Here is a 19,047-nt window from a genome sequence, read left to right on the forward strand (position 1 = left end):
CTCCTGATACTTTCTTTCCCTTTCACAAAACCCCTGATGACTCCTGGCAGCAGCATCACAGCTATGCTGGTGGATCTGCTTCTTGGTTCCTCTGTGTTTGGAGGAAACTTCCTATGAGCTTTCCCTCCACCCACCATCCATAACACGTCTGTGGCCTCAGAGATAACTTAAAGAGTGTTGGTACTGTTCACAACTGGCACACACACATGATAATCCTACCTGTTGATCTGTCATTCTGTCTAGATTCGAGATGGACTCCTTCCACAAGACCCTGTCCTTGGTAAATACTGTAGCACTGGATCTCCACCCCCACTCCAAACCACTGGTCCATATGCATTTATTCACTTCCACTCTGATGACTCAGTTACTGATAAAGGATTCCATATTGTGTATGCAACATCTCCTGGTAAGTAAAATACTCAGGATCAAAGGTCGGTCTGTGACATTCTAGAGATAGAGATAACACATGAATGGATGTCATTAACATTTGCTCTTTAATAATATAGTAATTCTTTTTGATTTGCAGACATTGTACAGAGGCAACCTCAAAAGGAGTTACTGTACTTATGAATATGTCTTTTTTTTTTTTTTTTTTTTTTTATAGCAGAACCAAGTTGTGGAGGAAATTTCACAGAGAGTGAAGGGGTAATCACATCTCCTTTCTGGCCTAACCCTTACATCAACAACCGACAATGTGTCTACATTATCCGGCAGCCAGAGGACGAAAAAATATTCCTCAACTTCACCCATATGGAGCTGGAGAGTCATAGTGATTGTTCAACAAATTATATAGAGGTGATTCTCTTAATAGGTTGATATGAAAGCTTGAATGCATATGTGTACAAGAGCACGTATAACTTCTGTCCCAAGGGCCACTGCAGAAATGGGTGTTAATCAAATAACGTAGTAGATGAATTTACTAGGGCCCAAAAGTTACAGGGGCTGAAAGAGCAGGATGGTGCATTTGGATTGAAGCAAAGATAAGAGAATGAGGAAATCTGTCCAACTTAACACTAATTCTCAATAGTTTTTACATGATTAGAGGGAGTTTGAACATTTGGTAAATGAATGTCAACTGCAAGAAAAAAAAATAATGCCATAGCTGCTATGCAGCATTTTCTGGAGTCAAAGTGTTAAATGGAAGATTTTGATCTGACACTAAAAGGAAACACTATATAAATATTTATACACACATTCCCAGGGAAGTGGTTGAATTACTATTCCTGGCAGTATTTACAAGATGTGTAGAAGTGGCACTTAGGGCCATGATTTAGTGGTGGGCTTGGCCAAGCTCAGTTTGCAGTTGGACTCAAAGATTTAGAGGTCCTTTCCAACCTTAATGATTCTATATACATATGTAAAGCTGGGAGTTTATTGTTGCCATAACTGAAGTCTTTCAAGTCTAATTCAAGAATTGTTCTTAGTCTAAATCTAACTTGCATAGACAACAAAATGGTATAGTTGGAATGTTTTTATATGGAAAATGTAATAATAATAATGCAATACTAATGTCAGTACTTAGTGCGTTCCACTTGAGGTGAATTTACTCCTAGCTCTCTCTTCATTGGTTTTCAATGTTGTGTTACACACAAATGTGCAGAGAAATACAGGCTGGGTACAACAGCAGAGGCCTTGGGACAGGGCCTCATCCCACGTGGGATGGCTGCTGGGTACTGCTGCCTGGATAAAACTGTGCCTGGGCTGTGCAGAGCTAAACAGAAGGAAAACAAGCTGGGCACAGTCTGTGGTTGATTTGCAAAGAAAACAAAATGGTACAGTTGGAATGTTTCTATATGGAAAATGTAATAATAGTGCAATACTAGTGTCAGTACTTAGTGTGATCTACTTGAGGTGACTTTTACTTCTCTCTTCATTGGTTTGCAGTGTTGTGTTACATATAAATTTACAGCTGTAGGGTGCCAGATTTACAGCTGTAGGTGCAGGGAGCCATCCCTGCGGCCCCAGAGCTGGGTCCAGCACTGCCAGCCATGCAGCTCAGGGGCAGCACAGGTTGGGTTTTGTATTTAATCTCTTCTTGACCAGTGAGGAGCAGGCCCCTGTGAGCTCTGTGCTGTTGGTCTATTTTTAAAAGATGTTATTGTGTTGTCATCGTTCCCTTTTCTCCTCCTGTAATTCAAAGACCTAGGTTGGAATGAAGTGTAATTAGTGTAAATAGTTTCTGAAATGAGAGGGGAAGTGTGTTTAATGAAAACAGACAGCTTTTGTTTGTTTGGCCTGCTACTCCTCTTGCCTAATTGCTGGCAAAACAGCAGCTAAATTCACAACAGCCACAGAAACAAAACCATTTCTGTTGAACTCCATTGGTTTGTATCAGTTCAGCAAGGCATTTACCTCACTGTTTGCTGATCAGTCACAAGCCCTTCAGTTTCCATGTTTCAACCTCCTCTTCTTCCTGCCCCCTCACTCTGTGGCTCAGCCCAGAGCAGAGAAATCAGACTGACATTTTCTGGCTGGGACAGTCAGTAAAACCAAAGTACTGTGTGTACTCTGTTATTAAGACCTGATTTTTTCACATGTGCTTTTGTAAAATACTCCCCCACTGGCTCATCTAGGGAGATAACTTTTGGTCTTTAAGTTACTTTAAAAGTTACTCTCCAACAACTTTTTTGTCACTTTGGAAAGGTGCAGATTATTCCATTCCCTGGTTAAATCAGGAAATCTGTAGACTTTGCACAGGGACCAGACACAGCTCACAGCACTTGCTCAGGGAGGGATGTTTAGTTTCTTGCTAAGGAGGGCATCTGCCATAAGAAAACAGAGACAATAAAATTTATTTGAGAAAGGCTGTGACATGGTGATACAGAGGTAAGATGCTACCCCAGGCAGCCCCTTTTACATGCTGTCCTTCTAACTAGCAAGAGGAGACATTACTCACATACATGCTTTAGAGAACCTGTTATTTTTATCACTACTCACTGGACTATATAAACAAAAAGTGTAAGGAGAATCAGCTCAAGAAAAACATGTGACCTCCTGTGAATTACCACTCTGGAAGTTTTCACTGCTTTCCAAAGATTTACTAAATATTTTGGCGCAGATTCTGATGTCAGCTGCTCTGCCATAAATCCAGAATAATTCTGTCACCTTAAACTCAAATTCCAGGGAAATTGGAAATATCTGTAAGTCAGAAAGCCATCTCACCAGCTTGAGACTGCAAAGCTGGGCAAGCAGGTCAGCCACTGCCTGTTCACCAGAGCACTCGTGAGAGTTCCTTACCTTCTCTCCCAGACCATGGATGAATACAGCTGAGGAAGAAAAAATTGGTGTTGAGAGGGGACCTGAAAGCTGGATGTCCCTGGTTTGCCAGTGAACTCACTGGAATGATTTTTTGGCTTTGAGATCATGTAGATGTGTTTAAATGCAGTTCCATCTACATGAACTACCAGCACTTTTACAGCAGAAAAAAGGCATTTTGTTTCTGGGAGAATCTTTGGGACAAAAATTGCATTTGTTTGCTTGGGCAAAGAGCAAAGGACCCATCTTTTGGACCTCAGGTTGTTGTTGCCCACTTGAAATGAGTTGGGCACCTCAGAGATATACCAGGACTCTGCCTGGATCCCTGGATGTAGCTATTCTTACTCATGGAATATGGATTCAGGGTATGAAGTCTTGAGGTACAAATAAGTCTTTCCCATCGACTCCCCTTGACAATCAGGATATATAATCAACTGCAGGGAAAATATATAAGATACATTTCTCATTTGATTAGCAAATTGATTGAGGTCAGTAGAAAGGCAGTGGAAGGTAAAAGCTGGATTCTCTGATGTAGCCTCATTGCCATTATCACACACTGAACCCTTCAGCTAAAAGAGTGACAAGATGTCAGGGACTTGGAGTTTGCATCTTCTGTTAGTGAGCTGTCTGCCTGCATCAATGTATGGATACAGATGCTTGTTCTGGAGAAGTGCCATACAAAAATCACTGGAAACTTCATGGCCTGAGCAGGAAAATAAAAAATACCATTTTCTTTCCCCAGAGGATTTTAATGCTGGCAAAAATTTCACAGTTATCACTGCTGAGCACCCTACCTGTCTTTTTCATCCTAAAGGTGTCACTTTCAGAACCATAGGTCCAAATAGTGCTAAAACTGTGGTTCATAGAGAAGATAATTTAATCCTAATGTCCTGTGACAGCAGCATGTGTTTGTGTCTTCTGTGCTGATCATCTGATTGTTCTTTGAGCTCTCATAAGTCCTGTGCTTGTGCCAGTTACAGTGATGGCTCTGTGCCCCTCTCATAAATACATAAAACAGCTACTCCTTTTGCTATGTTGCAGCTCTTGGGAGATGATAGTTTTATCTGGATATCAGATCCCAGTGATTTTATGATCTAACACTTTCCTTTCCTCTTTTTGATGACTAGGTTCGAGATGGTGACAGTGAGATGTCTCTTCTCATTAGAAAAATCTGTCATAATACACTCATGTCTGCAATCACTTCTACCAGCAATGCTCTCTGGATCAAATTCAAGTCTGATGCTTCTGTGCAGAGATCTAGCTTCAGAGCTATTTATCAAGTTGGTAAGTGGAACTGGTCATTTGCACTGTGAACTTCCTGTGTTTGGACACTTTCAGTTATTTCCATGATATAGTATTCATATAATAGTTTAAACACAAACTTCAAAAGAAAGGAAAGAACAGAACAGAGTCAATTTATTCATTTACAAAGATGTCTGCAGTAGGTTTGCTGTAGGCACTGCTAGCATGCTTCGAAACAGACCTTTTGTTACTTCTGACTTTGAGATTAACTCAGATGGTTACAGCCTGGTGCTAAAACAGCAAGGTTGTGGGTTTGATCCTCATGTAGGCCATTCATTTAAGAGCTGGACTCGATAATCCTTGTGGGTCCCTTACAACACAGAATATCCTGTGATATGATATTAACGATTCTGCAATATGGGACTAATGATTTATCACTTGATGTTGAAATATCAGAGATGTTATAACTTCAATTCTGCCTAAAAGTTTTTATCATTTTGCTTGTTTTTAATTTCTTAACCACCAACTAGCCTATCTGTCTGTGAAACAAATTAGTCAAATCCATTAATTTTCATGGGCACAATTTGGTCTTCTGTACAAGCATGTTTATGCTATACCTATAGCATTTTTTTCTTTTAAATATGCTTACTTTAATTTTTTTCTTTTAAATATGTTGTGTGATCTGTAGTAGCTGCTGTAATAAGATAATTTAGAGTTGGTTTCCTTCTAATTTCATAGTGTTACTTGATACATATCATACATCATCATTATGATACATTCCTTGAAATCATTCATCACAAGTACTGATTCTTGGTGTCTCTTGGCAGCCTGTGGAGGCTCCTTGTCTGGAACAGGCACAATCCATTCACCTTATTACCCCAGGATGTCCCCTCACCCAAAGACCTGTGAGTGGATCATCTCCCAGCCAGCTCCCAAAGCAGTGATTCTTAACTTCACTGACTTTGACATTCGAGATACAACCACTTGTGATTCGGACTACATCGAGGTAAGGAGCCACACACATGCACTATGGATGTAGATATGTACCTGCAAGTGCCTTCTGATCCTCATCTCCACCTAAGTGGAAGTTCTTGACAGGTGAGCACTCCTTCCAGCAGTCACAAAAGCTTTTCCAGGTTCATAATGGGATCCCAAAGCTTTTCTTGGCTCTCCAAAGATGTTATGACTGTTTTGATAATCAAAGACAAGTATCAGGTTTCTTTAAACACATAAGCATGGTTTGGAAGTTTTTGTGCCATTTACTGCTGAGGGTATAAGATCTCATCTTTTCTCTGCTTCTCTGATAGGCATAAGGTTTTATTCTCTGTGCCTGTAGTGGAAACCACATGAAGAAAGGGTAGGGTTGACTTCCTAAGGATCTCTTTTTTATAGTTCTTATGAATTACTTTATGGTTAATACTTGAATGTAATAAAAAAAATTCTATAGCATATTTTGAATGCACCGTTCTTCAGGTCAGAGATGGCAACAACGCAGACTCTCCTGTTTTGGAGAAATACTGTGGAACAGCTGTACCCTCTAGAGTGCAATCCACACGGAACAACCTCTACATCAAATTCAGAGCTTCCTCACTTACCAACCTTGGCTTCAGAGCTCAGTACTGGCCATTAGATACAGGTAAGGATTGTTTTACTGTTTCCGTGTAGACTGTTGGGACTTTCCAAATTTTCCTACAAACTGAAAACAACTATATAAATAAACTATAAATATAGGAAAACAACTGTCAATCAAATTTTTGGATGGTGTAACAGGAGATAAGTTCTGAATCAGTTACCATGTAGTATGCATCAAGAAAGAAAGACTATGAAATTTCAGAAAGAAAAGTAACCAATTTTATAAGTGTCTAACTTCTTTTTATAAACATGTCATTTAACCTGATTCCATTTAACCATATCATTTAAATCTCTGCAGTATGTGGAGAGACTCTCACTGGATCTTCAGGAACCATTGCAAGTCCTGGTTATCCAGATGTGTACCCACATGGGATCAACTGTACCTGGACTATCAACGTTCAGCCCGGCTACTTTATCCGCCTGACATTCACTTCATTTAACTTGGCATTTGATTACAGCTGCAGAGAGGATTATCTTGAAATATATGACAACAGCACTCTGCAAAAATTGGGAAGGTAAATAAGTCCATTAGCCTACAGACCTGTGTTACTGTGGAGGGAGCACTGCTCTGTAGGTCTTGACATTCAATTTGCTTCCTTAAATTTTGTGTATAGATTATTTTCTTTTCATCACAGAAACAATAGCAGCAATTTCTCTGCTAGGATAGCAAAGGCAGCTTGCCACTTGACCATGCAATGAGAAGTACATTTAATAAATAATATATTGAGAGAAACTAAGTTGTGTCTAAAGGATAGCTCTTTTAAGGACAGGTTTCAATAGCTAGCTTTGTCCTGCTCCATTGACATTTTGATGTATGGAAAATAAATTGAAAGCATTTATATATCTTTGCCCAGAAAAGACAGGATTTAAGACTTGCAGAAGTGAAAGACAGATTACTTAAAAGGCAGTACATTTGAATATCTGCAAAAACTAGACCACAACCTGCATTTTATGTGATTTAGTTTTCATTTTTTTCTGATACATGATTTTATCTTAGGGAAGAATATTTTCTTTTATTTCACTTCTCCAATTGGTGTATACACAAGGTTTTCTTGTTGCCCTAGAATTCAAGAACATTTTAATTACTTGGGAACAGTATCCAGTTGCCACTATAGACTGTAAAACAGTTGGCTGAGATGGCAGTATTTGGAAAATAAGGAGCAAATGACTCTCATAATGAAGAACATTTTGCAATCTTAGTGTTTGGCCAGCCACACTGACTCCTACAAAAGAACAGAGTATTTTGTAGGTACAGAAGAGTATAAATTCAATAAGAATTTGACCATTTTTGTAAGTCAGAGTTTCTTCTCTGATTTTGCCACACTTCAGATTTGTACCTTTTAACATGTAGTGTGCTATTTAGTCCCATGATACAGGGTATATGCCTGGGATCTGTATAATCCAAAGGAGAGAATTGTGTGTGTGTAACTATTCAAACTTCACAGGAAAGCTGAATTCTCTTCCAGTGATGCAGATGCTTTACAAAGTACTGCCATTCAGTTTGGGCTATCTTTTTGCTGCAGATACTGTGGAAGATCAATTCCACCATCTCTCACTAGTGGTGGCAATATGATGACGTTGTCCTTCGTGACAGATCACAGCATTGCATCTGAAGGCTTTTCAGCTAATTATATCTCCCTGGATGCATCCAAAGGTAATATGTCAGTCTGTTCATTATGCAAATTAAATGTTTTCAGCTGTCACTATAAATAACCACTACAAGAAACAGAAACATTATTTTCTGTGTTGCCAGAAGACTTCCTGGTGCCTCTTCTACTCCTTCTTATTCATTCTGCTTTATTCAGAAGCTTTTTTTACTCCCTAGGAAAACAGAAAGCAATTTCTGTTAGCAGCATTGTTGCTTTCTTTAAAAAGTCAGTGAGAGCTGACACAGCAGAACTACATGAATTATTTAGAAAAAGTATTTTCTGAATTTTCTTTGTGCATTCTGAACTGAGTATGTGTGATCTAGGAAACTTAGTCATGGACAACTGACTTGAATGGGAGACTCTTGGGTGCTATAAAAATTAATTTAGTCTCTGTAAGGTTCAATATTGATGGTGGGTAGAGAAAGGTCAATTAGAATGAAATTTGATAAAGCACCAAAATAATCTGAAAGCACTAGAGATTTTTCTTCATTACAACAGAGTGCAACATTTCTGTCTCCACCAGAGTTCAAGGCTCCTGTCATGCATTAAATCCCTTCTTTAAGTATTTTCTAAAGGGCCAAGACTTACTTCAGTGAGGTAAAGGAAGAATAGCTGCTCATTCTCTCAGTTCTCTTCTCTTTTGGACATTAGGAGGCATTTTTTCACAGACAGGGTGGTCAGACATTGGAAATGTCTGGCCAGGGAGGTGTGGAGTTACCACCCCTGGATGTGTTCAAGAAATGACTGCACAAGGCACTCAGTGCTATGGAGGTAGAGGGACAGGGTCTGGCTGGCAGAACTAAGCCACAGAAGAGGCAGAGTGGCACAAGGAAAAAAAAGTAAAAATGAGAATGTATTTGTAGCTGGGATGTTTGTTATCCATCACTAATCAGTTTATATGTGGTTTCTGTGTGTGAGTGCAGACTACAAGGGATTTGTTAGATGAACACCAGAAATTCACAGTACTCATCTATGCAGCCATAAACTACTGTTCATTGTTTGCTCTTAGTTTCTTTATTTTTCCTAATTCCTGACTTTATTCAACCTGTTTAAAGGCAGCAAATTTTCCAATTCCTAACAGCTGTCTTGGTGACATCTTGGGAAAATTGGCTATTTTGGCTCTCAACATGTGTTTAGGCAAGACCAGTACAGATTTTGCTGCTGTGGTTCTATTCACTACAAGATAATTTACAAATCCAAAGAAACCATTTTCTCAGCTGCTTTCATTTGTATTTGAGTTATCTGGCATTGAAACCAAAAGCCAGTACAAACAATTAAGATTTAATGAGAACTATTGCAAGGAGGACATTTCTATTTCTTAGAAAGTAATAGGCAATAAAGCAAGTTCTACTTTTAAAAATCTTTCCGGGAAAACTCTGTAGTTTGAAATCTGAATTCTTACTAGTGAGAAATTGGGAAATTCTCATCCTTATAAAGTCAATTTTTAGCTTTTGTTTGCAACTGTAAACTAAACCTTCTATAAATATCATTGTTGCTTTTTAATCTGGTATTTTTTCCTTTTTAACTCACCTCAGATTACTCTTTCATGGGTGGATTGATTCCTTCCTAAATATCCTAAATATTCTTATAGCAACTTTTCTCAGAGTCCATCAAGTATTCTTTATTTAACATCAATCTGTATTTCTGTCTCTGTTGTAACCATGTCTGTGTCTGCCATTTCAATGCTGTCCAGTTTCACAGTTCTGGCTCCTCTCTCCTGTATTCCCCTCCTTTACCACCACTGTGTGATTGGCTTTTCTCACCTTTCATCCAAAGCACTGCAACATGTGTCATGTGGAGTTCCAACTGCATCAATGCTGTCCCTGGAATGTTTTCAAACAATGCCTTAAAAATGCACATCTGCTGTCTCTTCAATGCTTTTAACAACTATATAATATGTTTATGTGAAATTAGTGTTATGTAATATCTTAATCCAAATTCTGTATTACATCTAGGATTTTCTTTTCCCATGAACACAAATGAACACAAATATCTTTGCTAGTCTCCAGACAATCTGCTACAACTCTCAATTTATTCTCACTCTTGGAACGATCACTAGAATAAATGCTTTTTAATTTCAACCACTACAGCTTGTATAAATATGGCAAAGTGGGAGATTGCTGCTGAAACTGAGAGTAAATAAACTTACAGAGAAGCTGAAACTATGATTTGCTTTTTTTTACAGAGATTTGTTTTCTTTTGGCCAGTACAAGTATAGCAGTACCATAAAGTTTTCTTAAATACCAGAGAGCTAAAATTCATTTTTATTAAGAATAAAGTGTTCTGAAATTTCTGTGGCCTGAGAGAAGGCAAACACGTGTGTGTATGTGGATTTTGCTGTGAGAAGCAACTCCTCACTTCCCTGCAAACATATCAAGTTTAGTTTTCTCACTGTGAGATGTTTAGGTCTGATCTTCATCTCGTGTATATCCAGTTACACTAAGGTAGCAAATTGCTAAGCATAATAATGTCTGAGAGATACTAAAACTATGATTTTTTTCCTTTACATCTGCTGCTAATTTAGATTTTTTTCTGCTAAAGAAAATATGGTTCTAATAATGTTTCTTGTGCAATAAGAATTCTTCATATTTTTCAGTTGTGTTTTCTTAGCCAGCTAGAGCATAGCCAGTATCAGAACTTGTCAAAGATGTTCTGTTTCATATTACACATTTCAATAGTCTTTTGCCTGGAGTTATTTCAGAGAGAATGAGCTATTGAAAACATGGACAAGATTGTCCCTCCTCCCCCTGCCAAATAAATTTGAGTTAAGAAAAGAAGGATATGTAGGAGTGATTTTTTTTTTTTTTTTTAATGCAAAATTAAATTAATTTTTTTCTCCATGCATTTTGGTAAATGATATTTTTGTTAGCATGGCTTATCTGTGATATATTAAATACTTGAAAAGTAGCCTGAAAAGAATAAAAGGCAAAGCTATATTTCCTGTCAAAAAAAAAAAAAAAAAATTGAATGCCACAAGATGCAGCCATGGCCATGGCCCATAAAGTGCAAACAATTGTTTTAGCAGTGTGCCAGCCAGTAGCTGTGAATAGCTCATGTAGCTGCAATACAGATGGAAATCCTTCAGTCAGAGAAGCCCTCATGATACTCATTTAAAATGGGTATCACCCACTTCAGCCTGAGGTACTCTTAGTTCTTTGCCATCCTTCTGTCATTTAAAAGGGAAAGTCACATGGAATGGAAGGTAATATTTTGATTTGTTTCAAAGAGTGCAGGTCTCAACTACCAAATAGAAGAATGTCACAAAAGCCATGTAAGTGTTATGATAGATTTTAGGGGTTTCTTCTGCCAGTTTTGGCTGACCACATCACAAATAACCCATGTAAAAATATAAAAAAATCTTTGAAAGACTTCAGTCCTTCCTGGAACTTTTGTGCAGGGTCTTGATAGATGCAGGCCACAATTTTCCCATAGGATTAGTAGTGAGGTCAGTGCTATTATTTTTTCACCCCCTCAAACTTCTTCACAAATACGTGGAAATTCATCTGTTTTACTTTGAATTGGGGTTTTGGCAGTGTGGTTGGTTGGTTTGTTAGTTGGTTTTCTGTTTGTTTGGGGTTTTTAAAATTTGTTTATTTCTTTAGAGATGCTTCATTCCAGCCTTTCTGCCAGGAAAAGTTAACCATAACAAGGTTTTTAGCAGATTGCTTTCCTGATATACTTGTCATGCCTGGTCTCTCTCTCGCTTTGGTGAAAGATAATTTTCCTCATTATCATCCTGAATTGGGAATAGTATTTATCAGGATATGTAATCTGGTTTTAAATTGCTTCATTGTGGATTATATGTTACTTACAATGACTGTTTGGAGAAGCCAGCATTTGAGAGGGATAAGGAAAGAGAAAAACATCTGTGAATCCATGCACTTAAAAGTGTTCCTGAAAGTGTAGTATGGATTTGTGTGTCTTCTCCCTTGATAGCTGAGTACAAGTTGAGGTCTTCATTCCCCTCTTCCTGACTGAACCCAGTAATTGTTAGGAGTATGATGCCTGGCTCTGGTCTTCAGCTGAATGAGCAATGATGAGAATGGAAAGCAATGTCTGACAAATAGGTGTGTGCAGAGAATGGCTGAATGAGGTTGAGCTAAGCCAGAAAATAAAGCTGATGTCCTATATGTGTCTTGGGCATCTGCTCAGCTCACCCCAAGTCTCAGGAAAAAGGCTCAGCTGGCTGGCCGGCCCCTGACAACTTTTTTAGGCTGCTGCAACTTGGCAGTGTTTGATCAGGGTGTTAGTCTGCCTGTAAAAGCCAAAATGTCACACAGCTCCACAGTGTTTAGGTGTCAAGCAGCAGAAGGCAGAGATTCTATTTGAACCATCATACCCAGTATTCTGAGGGAGTTTGGGTCTAACATGTTACAAAAAACCTTTGTGTGCCTCCTAGGTAAAAATCCACTCCTCCCTTCTCTGCACCTGCCAGCAGCAGGGACAGAAGGCCCTGAAATGCAGATGTGCTTTCACATTGCCTGTGGAGAGTCTTGTGCTTCTTGTGATAGTTTCTTCTTTTTTTTCCTGATCATGCATGGCACTACATAAAGAGTGAATATTTAGGGATCTCATTTTTCCTTTGGTACAGTGAGATTGGAAGAAAAATCCCATGTTACTTACTGCACTATTGCTTGAGTTTTGAATAATTAGGATTGTGGCAACTGATTGGTATCTCTTTAGGGGAAAAAACCTGGATACAATTTTCTACATTATGCATGATTGCACAAATGAGCAGTACAAAAGCAGGCATTTTTCTCTGCTGTTGGCTATTACAGTGGAGTACTGCCATTTATGGCATTTTTTCCAGAAAAGCTAGCATATTCAGTACTAAAATCAGAAGGCAGATTGAATAGCTTTCAAAACCTCATACCCTGGGCAAAGCAAGATGTGTGATTGTCCTCAGCAATTGCCTCCTGTTTTTCATGAGCTGTAATAAGTGTCTTCCAACTAAACTGAATTCATGGTTTTTTCCAGACATATAATAATCACATATGCTATTAGACTGCATTCTGAGCTTTGGCAAAGGAGTCAAAGTACTTTCTTTTCCAGCTAACTTTGTTGAGTTTTCACAGAAGGGTCTGTTATTGCCCAAGCACACCCCCAAATGTTAGTGAGGTGAGTGCTAAAGGGGAATTCCAGCTCTCCTGCTGAAAGTAGAACACCATGAATTAATCCAGGTACCAGAAAAGAGTTGGCTGTCAGAAAACATGGGTTCCATCTATGCTTTTCTAAATCCTCATAGCAGCCAGCATATCCCAGCTATACTTGGATTTATTTCACTGTAGCCAGAAGTCTAACATTTATAAGGCAGTCACTGTTCCATCTTCTGTATTTATTACCCCTTAGCTCATAAAGAAGATTGTTAGGTATACAAAGCAGTACAGAGCATCCAGTTTAGAACAGCACACTTGGGATATAAGTTTCTGTCTGGGTTCCTCCCAGGAATCAAAACTTTGGTGAGGGAGGGAACCTGGAAAATTCTGTGGAAATTATTAAAAGGGCTGATTAAAAAAAATTGGCTTCTGTAGTGCTAATTTTACTGTAAGGGTTCTTATCTAGTACACCAGTTTTAATACTCTACATGTTGAAAGCTGGTAGTCTCAGTCTCTGAGAGGGTTAGTAATGGCAGTATTGAAAGAGCTCTAATCATCAAGTATACACAAGTCAGACTCCTATCCCTCCAAAAGCAGGAGGAAATAATTAGTTAAAAATAAGTAACCTAATAAATATACACACATTTTCTTTTTAATTTTTTACTGCTTTTTCTCTAGTGGTCTGTTAGGAAAACTTGGGTCACATTTCTACGTCAGATTTCTAACCCAGCATCCTCAAGAAAATACAAGACTTGAGGATCTGGGGTTTGATGATAAGCCCTACATATGACAAAAGACCACGGGAGCTGGCAGCACAGCCAACAATCCATTAGAAGGATTTACAAAGCAGCACAAAGCTTTTATGGTGACCAGAGCTAAGCTGTTTGTTATATGCATACATTAAAACATAGCAGTGATGGAACACATAAATGGCTAAAATTCTAAATAAAGACTTTCATAGACAATGATTTTAGGTAAACTAGTGCATGACACCTTTTTGATTTGTCAATACCAAAGCACAAGTCAATGGCAGAAAATTATTGATCTTTTTCTGTTTCTCTGTTCTCCCCATGATGAATTAGGAACAGGAGTCTGGGAGCTAGCTTTGGGAATACTTATCCCACAGAAAATGTTTACAACAGAGGCCTTCTAGGCAACTCAGAATGCAAAAAAACACCATTAAAAATTCACCATTAAAAGCAAAAGTGTTTTAGTAGTTAGAATGGCTAGAGAACAGACATGGAAATGACCTACCTTAGACATGAAGGGCCTGCAGTGTAGCTCCATCCCTTTCCCCTAAATTGTTATGCAGTTAAGGAGTTAAGCATAGACATTGCTACACTGCAGGTGTGCTAGAAAGCAGACCTCAGAGATCTGTGGCAACCAGCTTAAATGATCATTTTGCTTGCTCTCTCAGTTCTATGCATAATTAGTCTAAACCTGCCTATTTGGTAGGAACTATTTAATTTCTTACATTTGCAACCTGTAGGACCTGAAATGGGGAAATGGAGGACCAGAATGAGTCCCCAGGGTCATCAGATCCAGTCCACAATTTTATGTCACTCCCCCTTTCCTTTTTTTATCCCTATACCTTTTTTTTTTTAGCTAAAAGCTACATAATGTGGACCCGTCCCCTTAAATGAATCAAACTGTACCTTAAGAACCAGTGGAATGTTTTCTCCTTTCTGTATCTGTTACCCTGATTGGATCATTGCTCTAGAAACTCACTTCCTAATAAAAATTTCTCCTAATTTCTATGTATTGGTACTCATGGACATTTTTTAATTTCTGAATTTGTCCAGTCATTGAGAATGTGTTCTATTTTTCCTTTCTTCATGCTTCTTGATGTTTATCTGCACTTGCTAAGCCAAACAAGTTAAGCTCTTCTAGTGTCTCTTGCCCACCAATCTACTAATTTCCTGCTATCTCCACAATCTCTGTCTTACTTGTTCTCATTTGAGTTTCAGAACCTCAGTGCCCATGGTTATCCACATTTTCCCAGGTGACATGGCACCATTGCCTTGTGCAGTGGCATCAGCATTTCCTGTTTTGCCTGAAAACACTTGGCACAGTTCACATTTCTTCTTGCCCTTTTTGCAGCCATAGCACAAACTTTACTCATTGACTGTGATCAACTAATAGACAGCAATTCTTCTTTCCAAAGTTTCATACTATTTTATAGCAACTATTTTTATTCCTAGACTTTGTCTGTGCTTTGAAAAGAGCTTCTTTTTCATTATTGCTTAGATTCTACCTCAGCATTAGTTATCCCTATTTTCTTCTTCCCAGCTTAGACATTGCTCAGAACAAAAAAGTAGTTGATTTAAATATAAGACCTTAAGTAAAACTCTTGTATCCTCAAATTCTAGGCATTATACTACTTTCTAACTTATTGTTATTTATAACCCAGAAAATGGAAAAGAAATTTAGATATACAATCCCCTCTAACAGGTTTGACCATGGGGAATGCTTGAAAACAATGTAGCTTCTCCTCAGATCTAGAAATTGTGTTTAGTTTCCATCACCACTGCTTTTCAGAAATTCAGGAATCCTACCTTTCATTTTCAGCAAGACATCCCTTTCAGTTTCCATTCTCTGCTTACTTGGGATTTAGGACAAGGCCATCTAGGCAAGGGGACACTGCTTTATGTTGCCTATTTATTACAGACACAGTGTTCTGGTAAAAACTGAACAAATCAACTGAAATGTAAGAAATCCCCTGAAAAAGCTGGATCCTGGTTTTAGTTTATACTGTTGACATTCAGCAGTGCGATGTGTCCAGGAAGAGTTATAATGCACAGGAACACAGGATGTTTGCTCCTCTGCCTGTTGAAAATAGAAATTTCCTGTTAATTTAGCAGACATATGGCATTAATTCATCTTTGTTTCTTTTCTTTTTAAAGTCTGCTCTCACAACTACACAGCTGACACTGGTGTGCTGACATCTCCCAACTACCCCAGCGATTACCCAGTGCGCACGGAGTGCACCTACACCATCGCGGTGGGGCTCAACAGGCGCATCGCGCTCACCTTCACCGACTTCACCCTCGAGGGCAACAGCCGCTGCACTGAGGACTATGTAGAAATCAGGCAAGGCTCATTATTTATCCTGTCCTGAGTACTGGTTTGTGTGTTGTCCAAGCCCACTTGAGTGTGTTCAGACTCTTTATTCTTAACTGTACATCCTGCTGTCAATGTGGGAAAAGGACTTAGCAGAGAGCTTTAAAGGCGACCTTTTCCTGCTCTCATCCTGCTCTGTCAGCTTTCCCACTTGATAAATTCCAGTTCTGAGAGCAAGTGGAGTGTGTGGACTGTGTTCCCATGCAGTGCACTTGGGTTGTTTTCCTTAGTGCAGAAACAAGGAGTTTTATTGTGTTTTGTGGCACATTTTCCATATTTGAGAAGTTGCGGCAGTTAGGTGAAGTTCCAGGTGACTGGAAAAGGAGAAACCATTGTACCATTTCTTAAAAAGGGTAGGAAAAGGACCCTGGGTACTATTGACCTGTCTGCCTCACCTCTGTGCCTGGGAATATAATGGAACAGATCCTCCTAGAAGCTCTGCTGAGGCACATGGAAGACAAGGAGGTGCCAGCATGATTTCACCAAGGGTATTCTTGACCAACCCAGTGGCCTTCTGAGATGGAATGACTGCATCAGTGGATGAATGAGCAGCTACAGATGTAATCTCTGCAGATTTCTGTAAAGTTTTTGACAGTCTCCCACAACATTCTTCTCACTAAATTGGAGAGAGATAGATTGGATGGGTGGATGGTTTGGAAGATAAGGAGTTGATTGGATTGTCACATCCAGAGGGTAGTGGTCAATGGCTTGGTGTGCATATGAGATCTCTGACAAGTGATCCCTCAGAGGTCTATTATGGGATCAGACTTATTTAATATCTTCATTAATGACATAGACAGTGGGGTCAAGTGCACCCTCAGCAAGTTTGCAGGTGACATCAAGCTGAGTGGTGCAGCTGACACACCTGAAGGACACAGTGCCATCCAGAGGGACCTGGATAAGCTTGACCAGTTGGCCCATGTGACCCTCATGAGCTTCAACAAGGCCAAGTACAAGGTCTTGCTCCTGGTTGGGAGCAACTCTCAGTATCAGTACAGGCTGAGGAGTGAACAGATCAAGAGCAGCCCAGGGGAGAAGTACTTGGGGTTGCAGGTGGATGAAAAATCAGAAAGGATCTGGCAATGTGTCCTTGCAGCCCAGAAAGCCAACTGTATCCTAGGCTGCATCAGAAGCAGCATGGGCAGCAGGCCAAGGGAGGTGATTCTGCCCCTCTGCTCTGCCCTGGTGAGAGAAACCCCACCTGGAATGCAGCATCCAGCTCTGGGGCCACCAGCATAAGGACATGGACCTTGGAGCAAGTTCAGAGGAGGACCATGAGGACAACTAGAGGCTGGAGCACTCTCATATGATGACAAGCTGAGAGAGTTTGGATTATTCAGAAGAAACTTTTTACAATGAGGGTAGTAAGGCACTGGAACAAGTTGCCCACAGAAGTAGCTAATGCTCTATCCTTGGAAATGTTCAAGGTCAGGCTGGACGAGGCTCTGAGCAACCTCATCTATTTGAAGATGTCCCTGTTTCTTTCAGAGCTGGGTGGCATAGATGACCCTTAATGCCCCTTCCAACCCAAACTATTCTATATCCTATATTCTGTTTTATGTTTATAGTCTTTAGATAGTAGCTACTCTAGGAGGTAACAAGAAGAGCATATAAATAATCTGCTATATTTTTCTATACTGGCATCACCATTAAACTTAGGATACTAACCTAGTGATTTCTAGGAAATTTTGCAGGACAGGGACAAGTAGAAGAAAGGAATATTTGCAGGAAAGTTACCTGCTCACAGTTCAGCAGCACCAAGTGCATATCCTTTCTGCTTTGTGGCTGCAGATGGATTTGCAATGTGCAGTGTTGGTGCACCCATTCCTGTCCTTGTGAGCCAGCTCTCTGGTAAACCATATCTGAGGAATGCAGTGTGTTTTTTCAGTCTGAGCATGCTAAGAGTTTCCATTACCTCACTGAGCACCATGATAAAGCCCGTCCTGAATGTTATACCAGATATTCTGTATGGGTTGTTCCTTGGTAAATAGTATCCTCTTTTGAAAACCAAACAAAAATCTGCTTGCTGAAGTTGAAGTATTGAGATTCTGAATTCCACCTGAATTAGCTGGGTTTTTTCAGCTGTGCATACCAACCAGAGAAAGTTAAAGAAAACAAGAAAACCTGAAAAGCTTTCTCAATATTTTTTAAGCAAAGCATTTCACTTTTTTTTTTCTTTTTAGAAAAACAATCTGAGATTAAATGCAATCTAACTTTATTTTAACAATTACACTTTAATTTGATGACCCAAAAGTGATTTTTTTTTTTCACTTTTTCACCTTAGGAACTGAAAACATTTATTTATAGCATAAATCCAACTTATTTTTCACTGTGAAGAGTTCAGCAGCGTTAAACAAGTTCTAAGATATGGGCAGAACATTCTAAGTGCAACTCAGCACATTGCCACTGCTGGATTTTTAGAATGCCTCTTCAAACTTGATACTGTTAAATGTGGTAGCTGCACAAATCTTAGGTGAAGCGCCACTCTCATTTCTTGTCCTGAGGTGTCCTCTGATAAACTGCATTCAGTCAACTAAGAAAATTGTTCATCTGACCACAGCTGCAGAGGCCAAGATGCAAGTGGGGTGCAAGTGTAATGAGATGCAACTGTTCTGGCACATTTCTCCAACTGCCAGTAACATGAGACAGCAGCAAGCAGTTTAAGCTAGGACTATGACAAGAAAACAGAGTGGCGAAAAGTAGAAATTTTTCTCAAAAGCAGCTTTAAACCTGTGAATATGCAATTGAATGTCTTACTGTCCACTTAAAAAGCATCATAGGAAGATCACACCATATATAGGTATAAATTATCTGTCATTGTCCTACTGACCTGTAGGTTGATTGTAGTATGAAAGTGCTTAAAGAAAAGGCCAGGAAGCAATTGATAAGCAGGTTGTCACCCTGTTTTTTTATTCCCATAAGGCATGTGCAGGAGGCAAACCAGAACATTAGCTGTGAATCCTGATTACAGTATGAATAAAATGTTACTGGAAATATTACTTAATTTAAATACAGGAAAATAAGTGGTTTTAGAACCAGTTCTGAAGACTAAG

At 39.2% G+C, this 19,047-nt stretch overlaps 1 protein-coding gene across 2 annotated transcripts in view; it reads left to right on the plus strand.

Annotated features, from left to right (window-relative positions):
* Window positions 1-19,047, plus strand: part of CUBN (cubilin) — a 143,206-nt gene that overhangs the window by 19,683 nt on the left and 104,476 nt on the right. The window contains exons 16-23 of one of the 2 annotated variants that reach the window (XM_063150547.1): window positions 244-406; window positions 605-795; window positions 4,383-4,539; window positions 5,325-5,503; window positions 5,971-6,133; window positions 6,428-6,644; window positions 7,653-7,783; window positions 15,778-15,964. In XM_063150547.1, the coding sequence (XP_063006617.1) occupies window positions 244-406; window positions 605-795; window positions 4,383-4,539; window positions 5,325-5,503; window positions 5,971-6,133; window positions 6,428-6,644; window positions 7,653-7,783; window positions 15,778-15,964 (1,388 nt within the window). The remainder of the gene's footprint in view (window positions 1-243; window positions 407-604; window positions 796-4,382; window positions 4,540-5,324; window positions 5,504-5,970; window positions 6,134-6,427; window positions 6,645-7,652; window positions 7,784-15,777; window positions 15,965-19,047) is intronic. The other variant, XM_063150550.1, reaches the window with a different exon arrangement.

The sequence above is a fragment of the Melospiza melodia genome, chromosome 1 (assembly GCF_035770615.1).
Source record: "Melospiza melodia melodia isolate bMelMel2 chromosome 1, bMelMel2.pri, whole genome shotgun sequence".
NCBI lineage: Eukaryota > Metazoa > Chordata > Aves > Passeriformes > Passerellidae > Melospiza > Melospiza melodia.